Source organism: Selaginella moellendorffii, unplaced genomic scaffold (genome assembly GCF_000143415.4).
Source record: "Selaginella moellendorffii unplaced genomic scaffold, v1.0 SELMOscaffold_16, whole genome shotgun sequence".
NCBI lineage: Eukaryota > Viridiplantae > Streptophyta > Lycopodiopsida > Selaginellales > Selaginellaceae > Selaginella > Selaginella moellendorffii.
Window position 1 is genome coordinate 1,172,811 of NW_003314277.1, and position 25,088 is coordinate 1,197,898.

Genomic DNA, 25,088 nt, shown 5'->3' on the forward strand with positions numbered 1-25,088 from the left:
TAACATAAATATGCTCATGCCACACTCTTTTTTACCAAACTCAAAACTAATCCAACACTAAACTACTTAAGGAGCAATAACAAGGTTCCCTAAAAAAGAATTTAGCATTGTAACTTAAATCTTCAATAGCAAGCATAGACAAAATGGTATAGTGCTTCACTGTTATCCATCCCATAACTCACCATTTATAAGACCATCATAACTAATATACATCAAGGTAGGGACTCTTGATTGTATAATTTGAATATGAGTAATGATTTCACACCTTGTTGCCAAATTATCTTTCAAAGAAGTGAAGATGATTTACATGTTTAATCCTTTATCCCTGATAACTCTCTTTTTGGTCTTGACTTTGACCAAACCTCAAGACTATGTGCACATTACTTTTAGTTCAATCCAAGAAAAGTTATAAGAGGGCACAACAATGATTACTTGAACCAATAGATTACTCTACAATCTTGATCCACTTTTAATCATACATAGGAAGGATCCATTAGTGCCATGCTAAACAACTATGGACCAACATATTTGCCACTCATAACTAACCTAAGAGAGGTTTTCTTTTTACCTATAATACATGGTTCATAACCTCCGATAAGCTAACATTAATCCTACCAACTCAAAGTGTAACCTTGAGTTATTAATATGCCTCACAAGCCCAAATGCAAACTCATGCAAACAGAACATCTCAATCCATCTTATGAGCCCAAAAGTGAGCTCACATAATATAGTATAAAAAGTAACCAAAATCCATACCCAAGTAAAGCCTTAACACCTAAATGTGTACACACTCAGATCATCATCTTCATCTCTACATATGCAACAAGACTAGTTGCCCAATTTTATTGGATAGTACTTATTGAAATGTATTCTTTAATACCAAATGTAACAGTTTTCCACCCTTTATCCTATAGTGATTTACCATAAAATAACCATGAAGCAGAACTTAAATCCTCCATATGCCATATGTTATATGCTATATGCCACATGCCATGTGTCCAAGGACAGTGGAGCAAAACCTAAGTTTTAGCACCTTGGGCAATTGAATGAAGGAATGAAGCCAAACTCCTAAGTATGGAGCTAGAAATTAGAGTATAGAGTGACTTATGAATATACAACCCAAGAAATAAAAAAACAAAAGCATGGAGCAACTTGAAATAGTCCTAGAGCATCTAATATCCCAATTCCAAGACCAATATGCAAAATAGAGCCAAACATAGTTTAGTGTTATTTCAATATATTAGCGACCTAATGTGAGGATATAGACTCTCCACTAACTAGCATAATATGAAACTTAAGCTTAGACCCAAATTGCACATAGAACAAAAATAGGCATGCAAACAGAGCTAGACTATGCCTTAAGTTTCCACTTTTAATACCAAAAGTTAGTCTTTAGAACAAACTTGAAATTTATTAAATATCAAATAGTTTGAAATTGTGACTTTGGACATGGGACCAAAACCATTGTGTTATAGATAATCTCTACATTCCATAGATATGTAAAACTAACAGATCTAGACACTTTCCACATATAACAATTGGGATTGAATAGGACTAACATAAAGGGCATAATAGCGAAGGTATTTAGTAAACACAATAAGCTATCATCTAGCAATATGGAGGGACCAAATTTAATATTATAAGGGTTCTTAACACTAGCAAGTGCAAATTAACAACATAAGCTTCTTATCACCATGTCAAGTATGTTTGACTAAATAATAATTTAAAATTTCCTTCCTTAGTGCCCTTCTAGTCTAAATGTACATGTGATTACCAATTTCTCTAGGCAAAGACTAATAACGGGTTCAGCAATATTGACCTGAACCCTTTATTATGGTTCAGGTCAATAATAACCATAATAAACCAAAGGAATAAGGAAAAAGGACTAGTCAACAAGTAACTTCGATGCCTATAATCATATTTGTGACAAAGATAGTATTGTAACTTATATTTTATTTGGTAGCAGCCATGTTAAGTTACTTAAAGGGCATATGCAGAAGAACTAATTTAGATACAATAGTGACCAACAATTCAATCCTTGTTAATGCCTGAGCCACAACCTATACAAAAAGCCTCTACCAGCCCCTTACCACATAGAATAGGCAACTTGGGTGCAAGCCCATTTTGGCAGTTAACAGGTGTGTATGCGGCCTTCACAGGGTTGTGCCCGAGCAGTTAAAACATGTGGCAATAAGTGCAGATGTTCTCAAAGAACAATAGGTAAAGATCTATTCTTGGTTATAACATTTTTCAATTCAACCATCACAGATAGTTCAATTAATTAACTCAACAACCAAAAGTCAGCCCATGAAAGAGTGGACATTGGAATCAATCAGTACCAACCATACATATAGTTGGACTTGACTTGGCTCATTAATTGTCAAGTTAAAATCAGATGATGGATTTAGGTTTTTCACTTCAAAGCTTGATTCCGAAAATGTGCCTGGCTTTTGTTGTTGTTCTGCTTCTAATCATGATCGCCTCCTCATTCCTCAGAAAATTGCAAGCTCAACATGGTCAGCTTCCACCAGGTCCTATGCCTCTCCCAGTTTTAGGATCACTTCTTTCTCTCAGGAATCCGCTGCACCGTCACTTTGCAAGCCTCACAAAGATCTATGGACCCATAATCCATATCAAGCTCGGGCTTGTGTCTTACATAGTTGTGAACAGCTCTGAGATGGCCAGGGAGGTCCTGAGAGCTCATGATGTGGAGTTTGCTTACAGGCCACTTTCAAAATTCGGAGAATACTTCAGCTTCGGATGGAAAGATGTTGTGCTTGCTCCTTATGGAGAGTCCTGGAAGAACCTGAAGATGATCACGGCTCGACACTTGCTGAATCCCAGCAGGCTGGATGCTGCTGCTGCTTACCAAGAATCTGAAATGGCGCTCGTGGTCAAAGATGTTGGACGTCTTGCCACCGCCTCCAAAGTCATCAATCTCAAACATTTCATTGGTAAGTTTGTCTCTGGTGCGTTCTGCCAGGTTCTGTTTGGAAAGAGAGATGTGCCGGTTGTGGATTTGATCAGCCTGATTGAGAAGCAAACCCTGAGCATCAATGTCGGGAAGTTCATACCGCCACTTGATTGTCTTGATCTCCATGGAGTGAACCGGAGAATGAGGGATGATCTGATGCCAAAGTTGGAGTCTCTCTTTGCTGGTATTATCCAAGAACACAAACAGTGCAAACTCAACATTGAATCCTCGGGCAAGAAATTCATTCCCAAGGACTGGACGGATGTGCTTCTGTCTCTGCAAGACGCTGCTGATAATAATCTCTCAGATATATCAATTATGGCCCTCGTCACTGTTAAGTATCCGCAAAGTTCTCCATGGACAGTTTTCTAATCAGGGCTATGTCGGATGTTTGTTTCAGGACCTGGTTGTAGCGGGAATTGACGACATGAAGGGAGCTGTAGAGTGGGCGATGGCAGAAGTGATTCAGAACCCCCCTGTCATGCAAAAAGCGCAGGAAGAAATCCAAGAGGCAATCGGGACCGAGCGCCTCCTAAGGCCTTCAGATGTCCCCGGCTTGCCTTACATGCACGCAATCCTGAAAGAGGTGTTGCGACTTCATCCAACAGGCCCACTTGGAGTCCCTCATTTTAATCCCAAGGAAGCTGTTCTAGCTGGCTACAGGATCCCGAAAGAGTCCACTGTGCTCATCAACATCTGGGCAATTGGACGAGATCCAAAACACTGGCTTGACCCAGAAGACTTCCGTCCTGAACGCTTTCAAGGAACCGAGATCAAGGTGGTCGGACAAGAAGCGCAGCTGGAGATGATCCCATTTTCTGCTGGACGCAGGATGTGCCCGGGGCATCCAGTTGCTGTTCGTTTCATCCCCTTTGCAGTTGCAAGCCTGATTCATGCCTTTGATTGGAGCCTTCCACCGGATCAAAACTCGGTCGACCTGATGGAGAAGGGTGGTACAATCGCAAGCAAGCTGGCTTCAGAGCTAACAGCTGTCGCAAGTCCCCGGTTGAGCTGCAAATCTCTGTATGAATGAGGAATTCAACTGCCGGACTATTATATATCAGTGCGCTGATCCAAACATATCCAGTCTTTGACTTGAATGACAATCGTTTTCCGGAGCCACTGGCACCAATATTCCTTTGGTTCTGGTGGTACCTTCCTATCTGTGTTGAGCTTGCGATTTTCCGAAGAATGAGGAGGCGATGATTAGAAGCAGAAGAACAAGAACATCCAGCCACATTTTTGGAATTAACATCCTTGCAGGAGGATACGACGTATGGCTACACCAGTTTCCGGATCTCCCCTGGGCCATACGAGCACACGTTCCATGAAGGTCATGATCAAGTGGTCCTGGGCCAAGGCCGATTAACTACAACCACCGTTCTCGTATATGCGCAGAGCCAGATGTCGAACCATCGGCCCTCTCACGCTTACGACCACAAGAGAAGTCCACAATATGATCCGGTCAGTGATCCCAATCCACGGTACGTATGTATTATGACCTTCAGCCAAGACGGTGACGATACGATCTTCATGTTGGATCCATCTGCGCACAAGAGATGACTAGAAGCTCATCCTCCTCAGGACCATGACCTGAGACTACTTGAAAATATTGAGGAAGAAGATATCGTTTCTGAGCGTTCTTTTAGAGATTCGTCACGGTAAAACTTCCACCTTTAACATTTGGAATCCTTTCTTTGTTTTCTGGCATTAAGTTCAAACATCAATTCTCTCTACGTGGAGCTGGCCTGCTACTTTTTCAATGACAACGACAAGGATATTCGCAACTACCGGGATTGATGAAATAACCGGACGATCGAGCTCTTCAAGAACTGAGGTTAGTCTTCGACAGGATCAAACTCCACCCAGGCCATAGGAGCCAAGATCAGTTCATGCCAACGGATGTTTTCGGTGGTTTTGTGGGCCAGCCAGCGACATGGAAAGAGTTTGCACCATGCATGCCAACTGCGGCCAGGGCCTCCGCTCCAAGCTCGTGGATTTGCAGCTCGTACAAGAGGACTGGAACCATTTCATGGTCCGGGAGAGCTAATCGCTTTCGAGCTCCGAGGACATGCTTCAAGCCGTGCTACAGGTCTTGTTACAATGGGAAATATTTCAACTAAACTGTACATAGCAAGACGTTTATCTAGGATCACAGCAACGTTCTCAAATAATCATGATGCAAACGGGATGCTATGGAAGTTGTAGTAGTCGTTTGTATAATAGAATGTATACAGCATTTGATGAAACAATGAACCACATTTGGCCTGTGAGAAACAAGAACACTCAAAGATGGTCATAAACAAGGAAAGTGGATTATGGCATGTTTGTGGCCAGCAACCAGGATGACAACAGGGACGTTGAGGTTGGCAAGGACGTGGCTGAAGACGTGACTACCATCGCTCTCGAAGTTCCATTTCAAATTCTTCATGGGGTACTCCGCAGGACCATGTAAACAATGAATGAATGAATGAATTCTATGCTGGGAAACAAGGCATTTGTCCTGTTTGAAACTTATGAGTTTGCAATATTGCAAACAACCAATTAACTTTTGAAACTTCTGGACACAAAACTTGATTGAGTAACATTTAACTATGATCGTTTAAATTTTACTATCATAGGCTTGTTTCCTGTGGAGTGGCTCATCCCTCTTGTTGAGACTACTCTGGGATTAAATCTGGAGATAGGGCTTGTTATTTTGATTCTTGTTCTGCTCTTCATAATCTCCTACTTGTACTTCACCAAATTGCAAGTTGATCGTCATCCTCTTCCACCAGGTCCTAGGCCTCTCCCAGTTTTTGGTTCACTTCTTTCTCTCAGGAGCCGCTGCATCGTCACTTTCCAAGCATCGCAAATAGTTAGGGACCCTTAATCCACCTCAAGCTTGGTTGTAGTTGTGAACAGCTCCAAGATGACTAAGGAGGTCCTGAGAGCTCATGATCCTCTTCAAAAATGTTTTAATAGGATAGAGTTGAAAGACACACAAAATAAAAGAGAATATACATATATATATATATATATATATATATATATATATATATATATATATATATATATATATATATAGCAATGTGAGTGCATGGTTGGACCTCACATAAAAAATTATCCAGTTACACTAGACCACATAGAAAAAGAGTTTTCAAAGATGTTCAAAGCCACAATGAAATCGAAATATAAATTTAGAGAGATTACTAATGTCTATATTCAGCCATAGTCAGAATGATCCTAAAGTTATTACATGAAGCATGTCCAACCAAGAATGGTGATAAAGCTGCAAAGCTTAATGACAATTTGCACAACCTTTCATCTATCTAACAATAAAACTCTAGTTCATTGACAAGTAACCTTGAACATGATCATAAGGCTTGACATGGTAAATTCTCTTAAATTGCCAATTCAGTGTTCTCTCCCCACCACTTCTGGCTTGCACTGTTGCATCATTCCCAACCCCATGTACCTGCGAGGGAGACACAAACAACCAGATCAGCCAAGAACAGCATCACCAAAACTTTTAGCTCTCACCTTCCATAATAGATTAACAAAATAATTGCATACCTGTAAGAACTATATCAAAGAAACAAAGAAACAAAGAAAAACTGTGTTCAAACATCAACTTGCACTCCTAAAGACACTCAAATGCAGCCCCAAGCTAGTAAGAGCTAAGTGTAGCTTTTGTGTGTCCAGCAGCAATGGATGACTTTCCAGCTCCTAATTTTCTGCGAACATTTGGGGTTGGCTGAGAGTTTTATGGCATAGTCAATGAGGAACTTGCCAGGTACAAGGTTGGAGAATACTGGAATTGTACTGAGTCAGTACAATTCTAGTGCCAAAATTTTCTAGTGCCAAAAGCTAAATGTGTGAAAACAACAGAAAATAAAGACAAGATTAGAGTACCTCCAGGCCTTGATGAACAGTTGCTTCTACTCTTTTTTTCATTCCTACTTAACCTACATTGAAGTGAGTGAAGAAAAATTAAACTGGCAAGAAATAAATACCTGTAGGTTCTTGAAAGTTTGCAAAACTTACTTCCATGTGTTGAAGAACATCTCCAAGCCCAGGGAGAACGTGATGTGATCTTACACTGTGTCAAGATTGGTAAGCATCTTGCCCCTAAAACTTATTGTTTCTATTGTTAACATTGAGTTGCAAGGAGCTCCATGCAGCACAAGCAATTGCAATTGTATCTCTCAACTGGTGCCATGTTTTCGTAAAACATACTTAAAAGCAGTCTCACAAGTTCTTAAAAGAAACAAATTTCACAGCAAAGAGTAGGGTTTGTTGCGTGCATTCATGAGTTTGGCAGTTACCGTTGCCACAAGCAAATTCACCATCGTAACTAGCAAATCTAGTGCTCTTCCCACAACCTTGGAATTTCTCGGTCTTGTAGCATCCTCCAATAGCAAGCTCTGCACCATTGCACACGGTGAAGCTCATCCTGTCGAAAACTTTCCTGTACAAGAGCGTTGACCACCATTGTCTCCAACTCGAGCTCTTGGTTTGGCAACATGAAATCCCGATGAGCGGCCTTACACTGGCTGAGGCGTGCCAGATTCGCATAGCACCTGGGCGATTATGATCTTGTCCGGATGATCGATCTTGGAGAAGATCTCCATAGCGTCTTGGATGTGGCCCAGCGTCTTGGATGTTCCAATTGTGTGCTACCAGTTGCGAGCGGTTGCGAGCATGCATTTGCTATAGCTATTGAGCTTTCTTGACGATCGAGCAGGGGCTTAGATCCGATCCAGTCGTGCTTTTATCTACTCCACAACTTATCAGCCTTCCTTTTTGAGCAGCTTCTTCGGCATAGCCCGCTTCATTGATCCTCCCGCGACTCCCAAAGCTTTTCACCTGTGCTGTGGACATAGCGACGTCCCAATCGATCCCACGCGCAGGCAAACTTGCAAATTCACTGGGCATAAGCATCGATCATCGCCACCAGATCTTTCTGTAATTTTTTCCAGCCAGTCAACCTTCCTGCAGCGATCCATACTTCCTCGCAATCTATGTGGCGAAATCCCTGAAAGGCCACTCCTCCAGCGTTACACCAGGCTAACGAACGCTACCTTGTGTCCGGCTTCATCCACCTCCTCGCTGCAAGGATGGGCCGCAATCTTGAAGCCCCAAGAGAAGACGTTTTTGTCGGCGATGGCATCGAATGCCCCGCGCTTGTCGTGCGCTTGCCATACATGTCCACCAGAGGATTGCCGATACTGGTGGGCGAGTGGCGGCCATGGAATTGCAGCCGCGCTTGCATGCGTCCCACATTTCGACACAAGGGCCCCAAACTCCACCGCATCGATCGCAATGTCCGTGCTCCTGGACGCAAGGTTTCATCGAATTCTTCCATCGAATGCTGGAGCCGGACGACTTGGTCCACTCCACCGCGCTCCAATCATTCGCCATAGTGACAGCTGAGATGTTCTGGACTTCTGGATCGTCTCCTCCAAGCGCTCTTTCAGGATCCACGAGCAAATCTCTTTGGGCGGATTTGATTGGAATGGTTTGTTGGGGAACTTGCTTCTCCAGATGTATGTAAAAAGGTGTGGACGACTAACGCTCGAGGCCAGCACGGTTTCAAGATACCTGGACCTGACGAATGTTGGAATATTTAACGTACGCCGAGGGAGATTCTAGCGCTCTTCCCACAATCTTGGAGGCCATCTCTCGGTCTCCTTGCGTGTAGCATCCTCCAAGCAAGCTCTCCACCATCGCGCACGGAAGCAATTCCTCGCTTTTGCGAGAAGAGCTAGACTCCCCAATCTCTTGTGCGTGCTTGAGCATCCCAGCCCGTCCGAGAAGATCAACCATATGAACCAGATGACTCTGGGACGCCACCAAGCTGTGATCTTGCTCCATGCTGTAGAAACAGTACGCTGCATGATCGATCAAGCCCGAGTGGCTGCAAGAGCTCAAGATACTGATGAAAGTCACTTGATTCGGCTCCACTCCTCGCTGCTGCATCCTCTGGAACAGTTCCATCGACTCGGAGCTCCGGCCGTGCTGGGCGTAAGCCGAGATCATGGCAGTCCACGAGACGATGTTCCTGGACTGCAAACTCATCCTGTCGAAAACTCTCCTGGCCTCGTCCAGGCTCCCACACTTCGCGTACATGTGTACAAGAGCGTTCGCCACCATTGTCTCCGACTCGAGCTCTTGGTTTGGCGACACGAAATCCCGATGAGCGGCCTTGCACTGGCTGAGGCATGCCAGGTCCGCGTAGGCATCCAGCACCTGCGCGATTGTGATCTTGTCCGGATGATCCATCTTGGAGAAGATCTCCAGAGCGTCTTGGATGTGGCCTGATCTTGCATATCCCATGATCATGGAGCTCCACACCACTGCATCTCGTTTGTCTGTCGGTAGTCCTTCGAAAGCGCTCCTCGCAAGGCCGAGCCTCTGGGACTTGGAGTACGAGTTGATAAGTGCTGCTACCACGACTGGATCGGATCCAAGCCCCAAACTGGTCGCTCGATCATGAAGAAAGCTCGTTTGTAGCAATGCATGCTCGCAACTGGTAGCACACGCAGTTAAAACAGTCGCCAACGTGAACGTATCAGCCTTACCACCTTCCAGATCCATCTTTTTCAGCACGAACAGAGCTTCTTCAGGATGGCTGGTCTCGGCATAAGCCCATACCATGGCATTCCAGAGCACCAAGTCGAATCTACAGAGTCGAAATCTCTCAAACACCTCCTCAGCTTCATTGATTCTCGCGTGACTTCCAAAGCATTTCACCAGTGCTGTAGCAACAACTAGATCGTCCCTGGTCGAAACATCTCCTCCAGTAGAACACAGATACTCCATGGCTCTCGAGCTGATCGTGTTTATCATGCCTGTGCTAAACCCAGACTTCGAAGAGCTCGACAATCCCTGAAGGAGAGCAACCAACGTAAAGCTGCTTGCTCGGAAACCTTGCTGTTCCATCTCTCGGAAAACTTGAATTGCTTCCGTGATCTTTTGGTTCTGAGAGAGGCAGAGGATCATCGCAGTCCACATCCCCACGTCCTTGTTCCCTGAGAAATTCTCAAACACAGCCACTGCTTTCTCTGGATTTCCGCAGCGACCGTAGCAACGCACCAATGCAGTGGACATGGCAACGTCCCATTCGATCCCATCACTCACTGCACAAGCATGTATCTCTTCTCCATCGCCCAGATCGTCACAGCATGAAAGAAGCGTCGTGTAGGTGACTTTGTCCGCTTGCAAAGGCATCCTCTCGTAAATTGCAAATGCCTCTTTGCATTGCCCGCACTGGGCATGAGCATCGATCATCGCGTTCCAGGCCACCAGATCTTTCTGTCCAAGACTCTCAAAAACATTTCTAGCCATTCGGCCTTCCTGCAGTGATCCATACATCCTCAAAAGCTCTGTGGCAATCTGCAAATCCCTGCTAAGCCCACACTCCTCGAGGAGCGATCGAACAAGGTTGCCATGCTCCAGCGTCAAGCAAGACCTCACCAGTCTAAGGAACACCACCTTGTCCGGTTTCACTCCCTCCAAGCACATCTCCCCAAGAACCTTAAATCTCTCATCCGTGCTAGCATAGGCCGCGATCAAGAAGCCCCAAGAGAAGACGTTCTTGTCGGCGATGGCATCAAATGCTGTGCGCGCGTCGTGCGCGCTGCCGCATTTGCCATACATGTCCACGAGAAGATTACCGATCCTGGTAGGCGAATGTCGGCCATGGAATCGCAGCTGCGCGATCAGAGCGTGCAAGCGCTTGCCTGCTTCCAGGGCATTGGATCTGCCACATCTTGACACAAGAGCCCCAAACTCCTCTGCGTCGATGGCAATGCCCCTCCCCTCTTGCAGCGGAAGAAGCATTTTGGACTTAGAGTTGACCATTTGACTCTTGGAAAAGATCAAAGGTTTCAATTCTCATAGTGGTGGCAAGCAAAGCAAGCCAGTCGCCCAAGGATCCATAAGTTATCCACGTGGTGTCCCACGTGGCATTTAGTGCGTCTCTCCAGAGGCTGCTTAATTCGACCATCCACAAAAGTGGTTCCGAATCCTTGTCTACTAAGTGGCTCATCTTTTTATTAAGAATGTTTTTAAGATTCATAGTCTTCTAAAGTCGATTGTTTCCGAGATCCTAAGCTTACAAGTAATTTTTGGACGAGTCTCTTTGAGATTCTGAGAATGGATTTGAGGTTTAGTTCTTCGCACCCAAAAACGGATGGCCAAACTGAAGAGATAAATAGGACTCTTGAAGATGCTATGCAGCTATGCGGGAGGTTGCCCTTTTGCATGAGAAGATTATCATATACTGGGGCAGTAGAAAATAAGCAAGCTGTGTGAGCCGGTCAACGATCACAAGAACTGCATCATTCTTGCGTTGACTTCATGGTAATAAAATCCATTCTAAAGGATGTAGTAAACCAGTAGGGCATTGTGTATCAACGCTATTTACCACTTTTTTGTACCACTATATGGCAAATTAAACACCCTTGCACAAAAATAAGCATCCGTCTACCCTTTCATAAATTTTAGGAAAACCAGGGTGAGTGACATATAGCTTCTCATGAGCTTCACGTAAATGTATAGTCCTGATTTCCTTCTAAAACTTTCATAAATAGGCTTAAAATAAAAATCAGTCATATGCTTATGTGGAAAAGTGAGAACCACTGAAATAGCGTTAATGTGTGCCCTCCAACTTAGTGCATCAGCCACTAAATTCTTATTGGCAAGAATATGAATGATCTTAAAATGAAAATTAGTGAGAAAGGCCAACCAGCAAGCCTGTCACTTATCCATAATTGGTTGAGTGAGGTAATGTTGTAACACATGATGATCAGTATGCACTTCAAAATCCACCCCCCAGAGAATGTGTTTCCACTTTTGCAAAGCATAAATCATGGCAATAAATTCTTTATCATAAACTGAGTAATGAGATTCAACACTTGAAAATTTATGGCTTTCAAAAACAATTATATGATTGTCTTGCAAGAGCACAGCACTGATTCTACCATCACTTGCATCTGTCATCACTATGAATGACTTTGCAAGATTTGGAAGAACAAGAACAAGAGCTATATCTGCCACCATGACGTCCAATGGTTCCTTAGTCATCAAGCCCAGCCACTGCAGCATTGCTCTTGAGATGAAGTTGTGAGAACACTCACTATCAATGCCGCCAATTCCTGACTGACTTATGGCATGCAATTTGTAAAAAATGTAACTTTGATGTAAATTTCATGTCCATGTGTCAAATATTTATTGGATAAACTTCTCACATGAGCATCATGACTAATCCATGACACACAACTTCTAAATGATGGGTCACACATGGCTCAGGAATGGCTTGGTGTGCTTGCTATAGGCAAGCTCAAAACATCATGCACAAGTGATCAGAGCAGCCTCAGGTTGGGAGGAGAACTTGCAACACTCTTTTTTCAATTTTTTGCAGTTAAGAGCTTTATGAGAAGTTGAGAAGATTTTAAAAGAATATTTGAATATTCTAAAAGAATCTGCGCGAAGAGATCCAGTGGAGCACGGCTAAGTAGAGCGAGGGTCACACAGAGGATGTGAGTGAGGTGTCACGTGGAGTAAATCTGGCTTGCAAGCAATCAGAGAATACACACTATCTGCCCACATTGTGGACAGAAGTGGCTACACATCTTACTTGATGTATTGGCAGAGTTGCTTATGAACTAATAGCAATTTCTTTCTCCATTGTAGTTCCAGAAGTGTTGACTTGGGATTTGTGTAGTAGTTGTCATCAAAATGACAACTATTACAAGCACACACAAGTTAATCCTAAATCAACACTTCTGAAACTACAATGGAGAAATAAATTGCTCTTGGTTCATAAGAAACTCTGCCAATACATCAGCTAAGAGGCATAGTCATGCCTATCCACAATGCAGTGCGTATTCTCTGATTGCTCGCAAGCCAAACCTGCTCAGGACACCTCACTCACAGCCACCCCATAACCATGTCTGCTCCTTTGCACATCCTCAAGCTCTGGCTCTGCACTCCACTCGTGCTCCGTCTCTTCCACTGCCCTAACCAACTTTTTCCCACCTTCCAGATCAGATTCTTTTGGAATATTCGGACATTCTTTTGGAATCTTCTCAACTTCTACTTATTTTAAGCTCTTAACTGCAAAAAATTGAACAAAGAGACAATTTCTACACCATGTGAAAAATTCCAAGGTTCATGCTAAATGTGTAAGCTGAGCTTTACAGCCGTCTCCTTCGAGCTTGAGACGAATAATCCTCCACCATATGAAGTTGAGTACATGCAGCCAAGCATAATGGACAATGCATGGGGATGTCTACGACAAGAGCCATCAGATCTTTTGGCGTAGCATCCAATACGAAGTCAATAGTCCTTGCGTTCAAATGTCCTCGCCGCCCACCAGTCTCTCTTGGACAGTCCCTTCATAGTCTATGCAACAAGAAATTACGGAGAAACTACAAAGGTTGCAAACTTTGAGTCAAAATAAGGGGGGCTAAGTTAACATCTCCAAACCGATCAAACCAAGAAAAGCCACCTCTCAAAAACTCTAATTGCAGGTGGATTTCTTCCTCAACACGGCTAATGGGAATGCTACAATCGAAGCTGCAAGAGCTTTTATTCCTGCAAATGCCACAGTTTTCCTTCAAACTCCAGGTTTATTACAGAAAATCTTTATTCCTGCAAATGCCGTGGTGAATTCATATTACAGCAGTGTTGTGTGATCACATCCTAATGCAGCGGCTTCCACCACCACTCCAGCTCAAACCAGGAGGGCAGCGATGGCAGCCATTTCTATACCAGTACCAGCTGCTTGGGCAACTCACGCATTTGCTTCCACTCCACTTCCATCCGGAGAGGCATTGGTGGCAACCGTTGCCATACCAGTACCAGTCTTTCGGGCACTGGATACACTTCTCACCATCCCAGTTCCATCCGGATTTGCATCGCTGCTGGGCGTCCACTCCCACTAGGAGGAGTGTCACAAACATCGCCAAGAGTATCAGCTGGGACTTGCTTGCCATGATGATTGATCTCAGAATTGTGATATCAGATTATAAACTATGATCTAGATCTCTCCAACTTCTTTAGCTTCTTAAAGATCAGGGTGTGGTTTGGGGAATTTATAGCACCGAGATGTTGGAAGGGACGAAGTCTAAATAATCGTCTTCACTCGGCTTTGACTTCTTACCACGTACACTTTGTTGCTCTTGATATAGTCAAGAACTAGTACGTGTGTAAACGGCCTGTGGAATCTTCAGACGCCATGCAGGTTGGAAGCTGCTGTTGGAAACTTTCTTACTATATTATAATAAGGATATGAAGTTGGAATGGTCAAATAGTTCCAAGAACTGTGATATTGGGCCTCTAACTCCCCTCCATGCTCCACCATCTCTTACGCATGTTTATAATCATCCACACAAAGATTCTACCAGCCAGCTCGCCAAAGAAGGTGGCGAGCTTTTTCTTGCACATAGATTTTGCTAGGCTGTTCTAAGTTGAAGACTTCATCAAGACCTCTCAATGGGATCACTATGTTCCTATATTTGATTGCAAACAAGAAGATGGCGAGCCTCTTCTATTGGCTATTTTTATTGGGTGTCAATGCCTGATTGCAAGCCAATTTTTTTTTCACCAAGTTTGAGATTCTTGTGTTATAATGATGCCCACCATCTTAGACTTTTCATTTTTTTTCATGTTTTGCCACATTCCCCTCATTTTAGATTCCTTTAGGTTCTGATCTCTTACTACAATCTCCTAGATAGATAATCTAAAAATATTTTTGAAGCTGACTATATAATGTTCATTTGATAAAATATAATAAAATTAAAATAAAAAAGTTTATCTTGAGTATTTTATCCTTTTCTATTTTTATTAATTTGTCATTTTGTAATTTAGATATATTGTATACATAACACTTAATTTTCTTGTAAACTTAAAATTTTATTATGAAATTTTCTTAATTTTTTATATTTTGTTACTCCTGATAATTATACTTTAGAGTATAGAGGAAAAAACACACTTATACAAAATGAAATTGTAATTATTATAATTCAGCTTTCACAAAAACTTAGAAATATACTATCTAGTAAAACTCCAAGAGATCAATAAGCAGTTGTAATGGAGTATGAAAATAATAATATAAAACAAAAAAATTATTACATTAACATTATTTAATATTAATATTAATTATTTTATCCTTAATCAAGAAATTATGAAGATAGAGATAATATAAGAATTACTCTTAATAATGTTTTAAATCGAACTAGAAGAAAAATTAGAATATTAAGTGCTTTTTACAGTAGTAATTGGCTTATAGAGTTTTGAATATATGGCATTTAATTATAATTTTACTTTCCATATAAATGAGGTATGACAAAATGCTGAGAAATGCTACTTTGGATGAAATCAAGAGGCAGCTAAACTTACCCGGATTTTTTATGTAATCCGCTCCTAATTACAAACCATGCCTTTCTTAAAAATTACTTGTCATAGTGCTGTGTCCATCCGGATTTGGAGCGGATTCAATTCCCATAAGTGGATAAGTGGGACACTTTTTGTTGCACTTGGACATGGATAATCTCAAAACAAAAGCATACATATCATTAGGAAATGAGAAACTTCAAACGCCATGCAAGTTGGAAGCTGCGGTTAGATCTTGCTTATATTATGAAGTTGGAATTTAGACATGTTTAGCTTGTTAGTGAAAATTGTTAGTGAAAATTATAAGTTTAGACTTCCAAGAACAGCCATTCTTCCCCATCCACAAACGCAATACTGCTGTAGTCCTGAGCCTCTTCTTCGCTCAAGTGTTTCACCCAATTGGCAAGCTTCGTGGGGACAGCCCCTGGACCCTGACTATCGTACTCAGCAAACAAAACGTTCCTGGAAATCACACAAAAAAACGATTACATGCCTACTTCGAGCCAATATCTAGATTCATACCCATTGCCATTGTTGTATGGCCATCTGTCCCAGTTGTTTGGAGTTACAACTTCGTCAAAATAGCTACTGATAAGCACAACGCGGGCAAAATCTTTCCAAGGGTGGCCGAAAGACAGTTGCCCAGTTCCTCCAAAGTAGCTGTTGACGAACGAGTAACCCCATGATCCCTCTGGCTTAGACTGAAGAGTAATCCCTCCAGTGTTGTTCCTCGAGTTGGAGACGATATTACACTCCTGTGCACTCAAAGAATTGATCATATAAGCGTCACGGACGAAACAATTCTTCTTCAGTTTCATATTTACCTGGAATAATGACCTTCCTTGTCCAGTGATGAAGTTTATACTGCCTTGGATGAAGGTCCTCTTGTAAAAATGCCTGCCGCGGTCTTCAGAGAGCGTATGCTGGCTCGAAGTGATGAAACAGTCGTAAAACGCCGCAAAGTCACCCGATACTTGCACGGCTACGGTGTTGCTTTGTTGTTCTCCTACGGCTCCAGCATAAACAAATGGCGCATCGTTCTAAACTTCATATTAATAAAAGTTGAAGAGACAAGAACTTGGAAGTACCTTGAATGTGATGAACTGCGCAACAAAGTATTTTGCCTGAACTGAGAGTGTGGGCTCGTTTCCAGCGGACACAACAATCGTCGCAAACTTGTCATCAAAGTCGCCCAAGAGCGTGATGAAATCCTTGCTTGCTGGAATCGTGACTCTCTCGCTGCAAGAGAACACAAGCATTAATGATAGTAATGCTATAGTGATTACCGATAAACTCCGCTGGCGACATGGATTATGTAGCGCCGCTTGTTCTCCAGTGGAACAGCATCGATGGCGGCCTGGATCGTCTTGAAATCGCTGCTCGGCCCAACATAAACGTCGATCTTTCTCTCATTCGCATTGACAAGAGCGGGGTGAAGATCATCTTCAGCATGACCTTTGCATAGATTATGCTGAGACAAAAGAACCAATAAGCCCAACAGGAAAATCACCCTCAACATTGCAACGATCTCCAAGATTAAAAATGGGAGGAAACTTCCTCTTTAAACGCTCTTGGGAGAGTTGAATATGGTTTATGCGCATGTTAATTTTATTAATAAAAACGCAAAAATAAATCTAATAATAAAAATAATTAATTTTGGATTGCGTTAATGTACGGTTGGTGGCGTCCGTACGGCCTTGGCCCCATGGCATGATGAAAAAACCCTAAAGTGCGAGGTATGATTTTGTGTGGACTGGAAGAGTCCTACTCGAATTCCTTTGTCTCTCTTCTACGGCGGGGAGGCCATTCTTGTCGGCGCGGGCGATCGATCGATCTATTCTTCTTCTTTCCTCGATCGGGCGATCGATCGTTCGGGCTATGGGGGCATTGCCGATCGCGGAGTTTGTGAGCAGCGCCAGCAGCGCCAGCGATTCCGATAGGTCAGCAGCCAGCGACGAGGATTGTCTCGTGGACGACGGCGACGGCGATCTGGTAGCCGATTCGCGGCTGGTGAGCTCGGTGCGCGCGCTGCTCCAGGGGCTGGGCGAGGATCTCTCGCGCAATGGACTGATCAAGACGCCGTCCAGGGTCGCCAATGCCTTCCTCTCTGCCACTAAAGGTTAGCATTTCTCTTCCAAGGCGAGATATCGATCGCGTAGCGCTTGCATCACAGTCCCTTCCTTTCTTTCTCTTGAGTGATTGGTTCTTTGCGTCGGTCTTCTCGTGCTAGATGACAAAGCTTTTCTTTTTTAAATCTCGCGAGCCGAGACTTTCGTATAGAACTCTTTTTTCCATGTCGGATGGAGTTCTAAGTTTTCAAGCTTAGAAATCTTCTTTCTTTCTAGAGCTTGGAGAGAGTTCTAAGCTCTGTTGGACAGGCTTCTACGTTTCAAGCTTTCTTCTAAACTTCTTCTCTTACTTGGACCATAGGCTATGGACTCTCGGCGGAGCAAACCATCGGTGGAGCTCTCTTTGCAGAAGCGGGCCCTGGAAACGGCAAAGGTGGCGGCTGCGGAGGAATGGTGGTGGTCCGAAACATCGAGCTCTTCTCCACCTGCGAGTCCTGCCTCTTACCATTCAAGCTCTGCTGTCACATCGCTTACATTCCCTCCGAGCAGCGCGTCGTCGGCCTCAGCAAGCTCCCCCGCGTCGCGGAGATCTTCGCAGCTCGGCTCCAAAGCCCGGATCGTCTCGCCAACGAGATCGGCGGAGCTCTCTGGGACGGATTCAAGCCTCTCGGGGTGGCCGTGGTTGGAGAGACTTGGCATCTCGAGTGTCCCCGAGAGCTTCGAAGCAGCAGGGAGCCGGCTTCCTGGATTCGACGATCGGTCTGCGCCAGGAAAGGCAGCTTCGAGGACGACGATCGTGGCTCGGAAGACTGGCAAGAGTTCGTTGCCATGCTCCAGCTGAGTGGAAGTTCGCAGCTCTCGGTGACGAAGAAGCCGGCGATCTGTCCACTACTAGCCGGTGACGCCGCCGCTGAGAGATCCTCCTCTTCGCACCCCAACTTTGAGACGATGGTCGAGGCGGTGGTGACGCTGCTGCGAGCTCTTGGCGAAGATCCAACGCGGGAGGAGCTCAAGCTCACGCCCTCTCGCTACGTTCGCTGGCTGCTAGCATCGACGCACGGGAGCCGGCTCTCTAGAGACTTGATACTAGGGAATGGAGTAGCAGCAGTAGAACAGGATGGCGATCACCACGCGACGATGGTAGCTGTGCTGGATCTTCCATTCTGTTCCCAGTGCGAGCACCACCTTCTTCCATTCTCTGGGGTGGCTCACGTCGGAGTTCTTCCAGCGAAAAACCACCCGAGCTCTCATCCCAGAGCTAGTCGGGCCATCCTCGAGAAGATTGTCAAGCTGTACAGCTGCCGGCTCCAAGTCCAGGAGAGATTGACGAGGCAAATCGCCGACGCTGTGATGAGCTCCACTGCTGCTAGCGGCGTCATGGTCGTCGTCGAGGCTGGGCACGTCTGTATGATCTCTCGAGGAGTGAAGAAAACCGGCAGCACTACAGGAACGCTGGCGACAATGGGCGATTTTGCCGTCCATGGCAAGAAGAGAGCGGAGTTCTTACAGATGATCGCTACTGCAAACTCTTCCAAGTAAAGAGGGAGAGACAGAGATCTGCGAGTAAAGAGTTGAATTTACCGAGCAAAGGAATTTTTTTAACGAAGAACAGACTTACGTACTTCTTAGGACGTCTTTACACTTACAAAATTACGATGCCACTGCCGCTGGAGCTCGCCAGGAACTCTTCTTCACGCAGTGGTCAAGTATCTCTTCACGGCGGCCTTTTGCTCTGGAGTGAGTCGCGTGGGAAACTTGACGTCGAATTTGATCTTGAGGTCTCCTTTCCTGCCTGGCTCCTTGGCGATCGGCATGCCTTCCCGTGGAACAATCTTCTCGTAGCCGGGAGAGATGATGTCGTTGATGGGAATCGTGAGCGTTCTTCCGTCGAGAGTGTTCACTGTGATCGTCGTTCCTGTTAGAGCGTCGGCCAGGGACACCTTCTGTGTCATCACCAAGTCGTTGCCGTCGCGCTTGAAAACGTCGTGTGGCTTCTCGTCGATCACGAAGACGATGTCCGCCGGTATCAAGTTTGGCTGCTCGTTTCCCTTCTCTGGAAAAGTGATCTTGGTGCCTTTCTTCCACCCCGGCTTCACGTCGATAGTAAGAAACTCCTCCACAGGCATTGTCTTCCTGTAAAGAAACAAGAAGCTCTCACGTTAGAATCCTCCATAAGAGCGTTCTAGGCAAAGTTCTAACGAAGTTCTAGCAAAGTTCTAGCGAAGTTCTAGCAAGGTTCTAGCAAGGTTTAGCAAAGTTCTAAGGAAGTTCTAGCGAAGTTCTAGCAAGGTTCTAACTTTCCAAAGAAACTTACCCGCTGGGATCGGCGATGTTGCGAGAGATCTTCATCTTCCTGGTGGAGCCAGTGTAGAGCTCCTCGAGACTGCACGGGAGCTTGTTCTCCACCGCCGGAGCCTTCCTCGGACCGGTCGACAGAGATCCACCATCCTGGCCGAAGGATCTGAAAACGTTCTCGGTTCCACCAAAGCCCCCAAACATTCCATCGCCAAAGGGCGACCGGCTAGCGCTCCTCCCAAAACCTCCCATCCCAAACGGGCTGGATCCACCGAAGAACTCGGCAAAGATGTCCTCGGCGTTCCTAGGATTGAACACGAACACGTTGGGTCCCGCGCCATTCGCGAAATTCGTCCCTCCCGTGGCGCCGGGAGGAGGAACTTGGCCCTTGAGACCCTCCTCGCCATACTGGTCATAGATCGTCCTCTTTTGGGGATCGCTCAGCACCTGCGAATCACAGAAATCGATCGATCAGCCACAGCCGATCGAGAAGAGAGAAAAAAGAGGGATCGATCATACCTCATACGCTTCCGAGATTTGCTTGAATTTGGCCTCGGCCTCCTTCTTGTTGTTGGGATTCTTATCGGGATGCCACTTCATGGCGAGCTTGCGGTAGGCCTTCTTGAGATCATCCTCGGTGGCATTCTTGTCCACCTTGAGCACGCTGTAGTAATCTATCCCCATCGATTCCTCGCTAGCAAGGATTTTCCCCCTTTCTCGATCCTAGAAGCTCGAATCTCGCTACACTACTCTCGCGAATCCGGAAATTTCACAGCGCAGTCGATCGACCGATCGGCTCAAAACCCTGATAGCTTTAGCTCCAGAATCTTCTGGAAAATACCATGACGTGGAACTTAGGCCCAAATATAAGCCGCCACGTCAGCCGGGATGCCACGTCTAAAACCCGTGTAAGGTTTAAACTCTAATTCTGCGTGCTCTACTTTAGGGCTCTTTGTTCTATCCAGAAATATTTCTGGGAAGAAAGGGCGCGATGAGGATGATGCGCTTGGATGGAAATCCCGTCGCGATCCAGCTCAATCTCAATGGCGGCGGCGTGTCAGTGCGAATGGTTGCGAGATCGCCGCGAAGGATCGGCTACGCTGCCGCCGTGCGCATCAGGCGAGGAGCATTCGCTGTGCGATGCGAGAAGGGGAATGGCGCGGTGAATTCGTCGTCCGGCAGTGGATCTGCCGAGGTAGGCGGCGTGAGGATGGATTTCGATCCTGTAGAGGAGGAATTCGAGAGCAGCGAGATCGAGGGGGATCCCGATCGTCCGTCCGAGGGATTTAGCTCCGTCGCCGAGGCGCTGGAGGCTTTCAAGCAAGGCAAGGTAAGGTATGGGTGCTTGCTAGAAAAAAATTTCCTTCCTTCCTCCTTTCTTGTTTTTTTCTTCTTGTGCGTCTTAAAGAACTCCTCATGTAGATGGTCATTGTTGTGGACGACGAGGATCGAGAGAACGAGGGTGACTTGATAATGGCGGCTTCCATGGTGACTCCCGAGAAGGTCGAGTTCCTGCGAAGCCATTGCACTGGGATCATTTGCGTCCCCATGAAGGGTGAAATTCTGGACCGATTGGACGTAAAGTTGATGGTTTCGGACAAAGAGAACGAGGAAGCACTATCTACAGCGTTTACGATTCCTGTGGTTAGTAGTTTTTTTTGTTCTTCACTTTTGGCTCGAATTCTTAGTTTTAAACTCTTTGTGCTACAGGATGGCCAAGGGACAACCACGGGTGTGTCATCCGAGGACCGTGCGAGAACCATTTCAATGCTTGCGTCGCCAAATGCCACTGCGAGCGATTTTAAGAAACCGGGACACGTTTATCCTCTACGTTATAGAGAAGGTGGAGTTTTGAAGCGAGCAGGACACACGGAAGCCGCGGTTGATCTCGCTGTGCTTTCTGGAATGCCACCCGTTGGAGTGATCTGTGAGCTGGTGAACGAGAAGGATGGAAGCATGCAACGTTTGCCACAGCTACAAGTGTTTGCGGAAAAGCATAACTTACACATCATCTCCATTGCCGACATGGTCAGGTACTGGAAGCTCATTGTTGTTTTTCGTATGTTTCGTTCTGAGACGCAGGCTGTGCTCGTAGGTACCGGAGAAAACGCGAGAAGTTGGTCGAGCGAACAGCCATTTCGAGGCTTCCAACAAGGTGGGGGCTTTTCAAAGCGTACAGCTACAAATCCAAGCTCGATGGCATCGAACACATTGCCATTGTGAAGGTAAAAAACACTCTTTTCCATACACTCGACTTAAAAAATCTTCCAGGGTGACATTGGCAACGGCCGGGATGTCCTCGTCCGTGTCCACTCGGAGTGCCTCACCGGGGACGTTTTCGGTTCCAAGCGATGCGACTGTGGCAACCAGCTCGAGATCGCGATGATGCAAATCGAGAAAGCCGGGAGGGGAGTGCTGGTTTACTTGCGTGGTCACGAAGGACGAGGAATCGGCCTGGGACACAAGCTACGGGCATATAACTTACAGGACGAGGGCCGTGACACTGTGGAAGCAAACGTAGAGCTCGGCCTTCCAGTCGATTCGCGGGAGTATGGAATTGGAGCACAGGTAATGGATCAAACACTCGAAAACCTTGCGACTGATCGAACTTTCGTTTTGTAGATTCTAAGGGACGTGGGTGTTAGAACGATGAAGCTCATGACCAACAATCCAGCAAAGTATATGGGATTGAAAGGCTATGGTTTGGCGATCACTGGCCGCGTTTCGGTGATCTCCACTATCACTGACGAGAACAAGCGCTACTTGGAAACCAAGCGCGAGAAAATGGGCCATGTCTATGGGTCGGAGTTACCGGGGACTTTTACTGGGCTCATTGCTGACAAGGTAAATGGGAAAAAAAAGAGCCAAAATTCTCTTTAACAATACGTCGAGTGTTCGAATCCCGTCAATGGCAATTTTTTCTAAAACCCCATCAAATTCTTTCTTTCTTGTCCAAGCCCTAAAATGTGCCTTGCAATGGCGAGAGGAGCTCCGCTATGGCGCGCGGCGACGGCGATTTGTAGGGGCCGATCGGTGCGTGGATTGCCTAGAATCACTGCAATCGGTGCGAAATCTTTCTCTGTCGATGCTTCCTCGCGCACCGATCTCATCAAGACGCTGCGCGAGCGGACCGGGGCGCCGATCAAGGATGTCAAGGAGGTGCTGGTGAAATGTGAATGGAACGAAGGTATGCTCTTGATGAGATTGTGGAGAATTATTTTTTCTTTGGATTTTTCTATAGAGAATGCGTTTACTGAGCTGAGGAAGAAGGGCCTTGCTGCCGCGACGAAGAAATCTTCTCGTGTGGCTGCGGAAGGATTGCTTGGACTGGCACACTTCGAGAAAGGTGCCGCGGTCATAGAGATTAACAGCGAGACTGACTTTGTTGCTCGAAACGATCTCTTCCAGAGCCTTGTAAGTGATGGATGATCTTTTAGTTTTGCTCACGATTTTTCCAGGTGCTGTCAGTCGCAAAAGCGGCATCCACATTGAAAGCTGTCCAACAATTTTCTTCTAAACCAGCTGCTCTTGATTTGCACGATTTAGAGGTAAGTCTGTTCTCTCGAAGGAAAGATCTTTCATGTTTGGAAATTTCCAGCTTGTAAATGTGAAGCTGGATCACGCATCAATCACCAGAGAGCTTCGTGTACGCGACGCAGTCTCGGAAGTTGCCGCTATCACTGGAGAAAATGTGAGACTTCGAAGAGCTTTCTATATGTCTTCGCAAAGAGGGATCGTGTCCTCGTATTTGCACATGAGTCCGGCATCAGGTACTTGTAAATTCCACTGTTTGCTCGTTTCTCACAGATTTATTCTGAAAGGTTTATCTCGGCTCGCGGGGCTCGTTTCGGTCGAGGTTGAAGATGATCAAGAAGGCTCGCATTCGGAAACACTGAAAAGCGTGGGCTCGTCTCTTGCAATGCATGTTGTTGCTGCAAGGCCGCTGTTTTTGTCTAAGGAACTCGTGGACTCTGAAGTACTGGAGCATGAGCGGAACATCTGCAAAGCACAGGTGCAAGGCATTTGTTTTTCTGTGCCTTTATTGATTGTCTATTGTTTTTTTGTTTTGTTGTTGCAGGCCTCGACTGCTGGAAAGCAAGAGAATGTCGTCCAGAAGATGGTCGAAGGCAGGCTTGCCAAATACATGGAAGAGGTTGTTCTTCTGGAGCAGAAGTACGTTGCAGACGAAACGAAACGGATCAAAGTAAGTCACATCCTTCGAATGTGTCTCATCAGCCTCTCTTTCAGGTCCTGCTAAAAGAGGCGTCCAAGGAAATCGGGAAGACGGCCAAGATCGAGGGATTCCTGCGAATAGAAGTCGGGGAGGGGATCGAAAAGTAAGTCCTTGTTACAATCCAAGCCTTCACGAACCAATTCCTGGCTTCACTTTCCCAGGCTTGAAAAGGACTTTGCTGCCGAGGTTGCTGCTGCAGCACGATGACAGGTTGGATATTCAAAACAAGTAGGTGGTTTTATTCGAATCAAATCAATTGCCAAAGACGCTGGCACATTATCTCGAGGACAAGACGCAATGAAATAACGAATTGGAAGGTACTTCTTTCTCGCTGGAGTTAACTGACTTAGTTCTTGGTGCAGTGAGCCTTGCTCCATTTCCAGCCATACGGACAGCGGTGGCAATCGTTGTTATACCAATACCAGTCACTCGGGCAGCTCACACACTTGCTTCCACTCCACTTCCATCCGGACGGGCATTGGTGGCACTTGTTGTTGTACCAGTACCAGTTGCTCGGGCAGCTCACGCATTTGCTTCCACTCCACTTCCAACCGGAGAGGCATCTGTGGCAATCGTTGCTATACCAGTACCAGCCCTTGGGACACTGGATGCACTTGTGGCCGTCCCAGTTCCATCCAGATTTGCATTTCTGCTGGGCTGCTGCGCTTGCGATGCCACCAACGTCCACTCCAACCAGGAGGACTGTCACAACCATGGCCAGAAGCATCAGCTGGGACTTGCTCGCCATCTTGGTAGAAGAAACTTTCGAAGTGTACTGAGATCTCTCTCTCTCTCTCTCTCTCTCGCAAAACTTGCTGCTGTGTGGTGGATTAGAAGTGGAGGCAATTTATAGGATGGAGGAAGTGGAGACCAAGTCCAGCGAGATTGCTACAGCGTCACTCGGTTCTGACTATTTAGCCAGCATGTTATGCTTGACATAGTCGTTAGACGTAATCTATCCAATTATCACAGAAATGGTATAAATTCGACGGCAGCCAGAACACGAGACATTGATTTCTATGTGCCAAACCATGAAATAGTCATTTTGAAAGGATCAACTTTCCTCTTTAATAAGAAAAAGCGAAAACATGAAATTTAGCTCCCACCACCTTTTCTTGAGAAGCATATGATTATT

General features: G+C 45.5%; 7 protein-coding genes across 8 annotated transcripts; 3 read left to right on the forward strand and 4 right to left on the reverse strand.

The window, feature by feature from the left end:
- Window positions 1-8,013: 8,013 nt before the first annotated feature.
- LOC112346672 (pentatricopeptide repeat-containing protein At4g33170-like) lies at window positions 8,014-10,798 on the reverse strand. Its single transcript, XM_024676169.1, has 2 exons — window positions 8,592-10,798; window positions 8,014-8,290 (listed from the first exon to the last, which is right to left on the reverse strand). The coding sequence occupies exons 1-2, from the start codon at window positions 10,796-10,798 to the stop codon at window positions 8,014-8,016; spliced, it is 2,484 nt and encodes an 827-aa protein (XP_024531937.1).
- Window positions 10,799-15,663: 4,865 nt separating this feature from the next.
- Window positions 15,664-16,874, reverse strand: LOC9642507 (probable pectinesterase 53). The gene is made up of 4 exons (XM_024676170.1): window positions 16,642-16,874; window positions 16,444-16,594; window positions 15,878-16,110; window positions 15,664-15,817 (listed from the first exon to the last, which is right to left on the reverse strand). Exons 1-4 carry the CDS (start codon window positions 16,872-16,874, stop codon window positions 15,664-15,666), a joined length of 771 nt encoding a protein of 256 aa, XP_024531938.1.
- Window positions 16,875-17,077: 203 nt separating this feature from the next.
- On the forward strand, window positions 17,078-19,050 carry LOC9642508 (GTP cyclohydrolase 1). The gene is made up of 2 exons (XM_024676028.1): window positions 17,078-17,474; window positions 17,786-19,050. The coding sequence occupies exons 1-2, from the start codon at window positions 17,234-17,236 to the stop codon at window positions 18,961-18,963; spliced, it is 1,419 nt and encodes a 472-aa protein (XP_024531796.1). The 5' UTR covers window positions 17,078-17,233; the 3' UTR covers window positions 18,964-19,050.
- On the reverse strand, window positions 18,983-20,547 carry LOC9641819 (dnaJ homolog subfamily B member 4). Its single transcript, XM_024676029.1, has 3 exons — window positions 20,239-20,547; window positions 19,739-20,166; window positions 18,983-19,557 (listed from the first exon to the last, which is right to left on the reverse strand). Exons 1-3 carry the CDS (start codon window positions 20,401-20,403, stop codon window positions 19,116-19,118), a joined length of 1,035 nt encoding a protein of 344 aa, XP_024531797.1. The 5' UTR covers window positions 20,404-20,547; the 3' UTR covers window positions 18,983-19,115.
- A 115-nt stretch (window positions 20,548-20,662) lies between these two features.
- On the forward strand, window positions 20,663-22,656 carry LOC9642509 (probable bifunctional riboflavin biosynthesis protein RIBA 1, chloroplastic). Its single transcript, XM_002971027.2, has 6 exons — window positions 20,663-21,049; window positions 21,142-21,363; window positions 21,430-21,752; window positions 21,815-21,944; window positions 21,991-22,287; window positions 22,342-22,656. Exons 1-6 carry the CDS (start codon window positions 20,711-20,713, stop codon window positions 22,597-22,599), a joined length of 1,569 nt encoding a protein of 522 aa, XP_002971073.2. The 5' UTR covers window positions 20,663-20,710; the 3' UTR covers window positions 22,600-22,656.
- A 16-nt stretch (window positions 22,657-22,672) lies between these two features.
- Window positions 22,673-24,953, forward strand: LOC9641820 (elongation factor Ts, mitochondrial). 2 transcript variants are annotated; one of them, XR_002992515.1, is made up of 9 exons: window positions 22,673-22,906; window positions 22,961-23,133; window positions 23,178-23,267; window positions 23,318-23,489; window positions 23,541-23,731; window positions 23,798-23,923; window positions 23,968-24,056; window positions 24,115-24,270; window positions 24,316-24,953. XR_002992515.1 is itself a non-coding variant. In XM_024676011.1 (8 exons), exons 1-8 carry the CDS (start codon window positions 22,684-22,686, stop codon window positions 24,158-24,160), a joined length of 1,110 nt encoding a protein of 369 aa, XP_024531779.1. In that variant the 5' UTR covers window positions 22,673-22,683; the 3' UTR covers window positions 24,161-24,282. The 2 variants fall into 2 exon arrangements, 1 of the variants encoding a protein (XP_024531779.1); XM_024676011.1 differs by lacking the exon at window positions 24,316-24,953 and having other exon boundaries at window positions 24,115-24,282.
- On the reverse strand, window positions 24,300-24,701 carry LOC112346673. Its single transcript, XM_024676171.1, has one exon. The coding sequence runs from the start codon at window positions 24,699-24,701 to the stop codon at window positions 24,300-24,302; it is 402 nt and encodes a 133-aa protein (XP_024531939.1).
- Window positions 24,954-25,088: the final 135 nt, after the last annotated feature.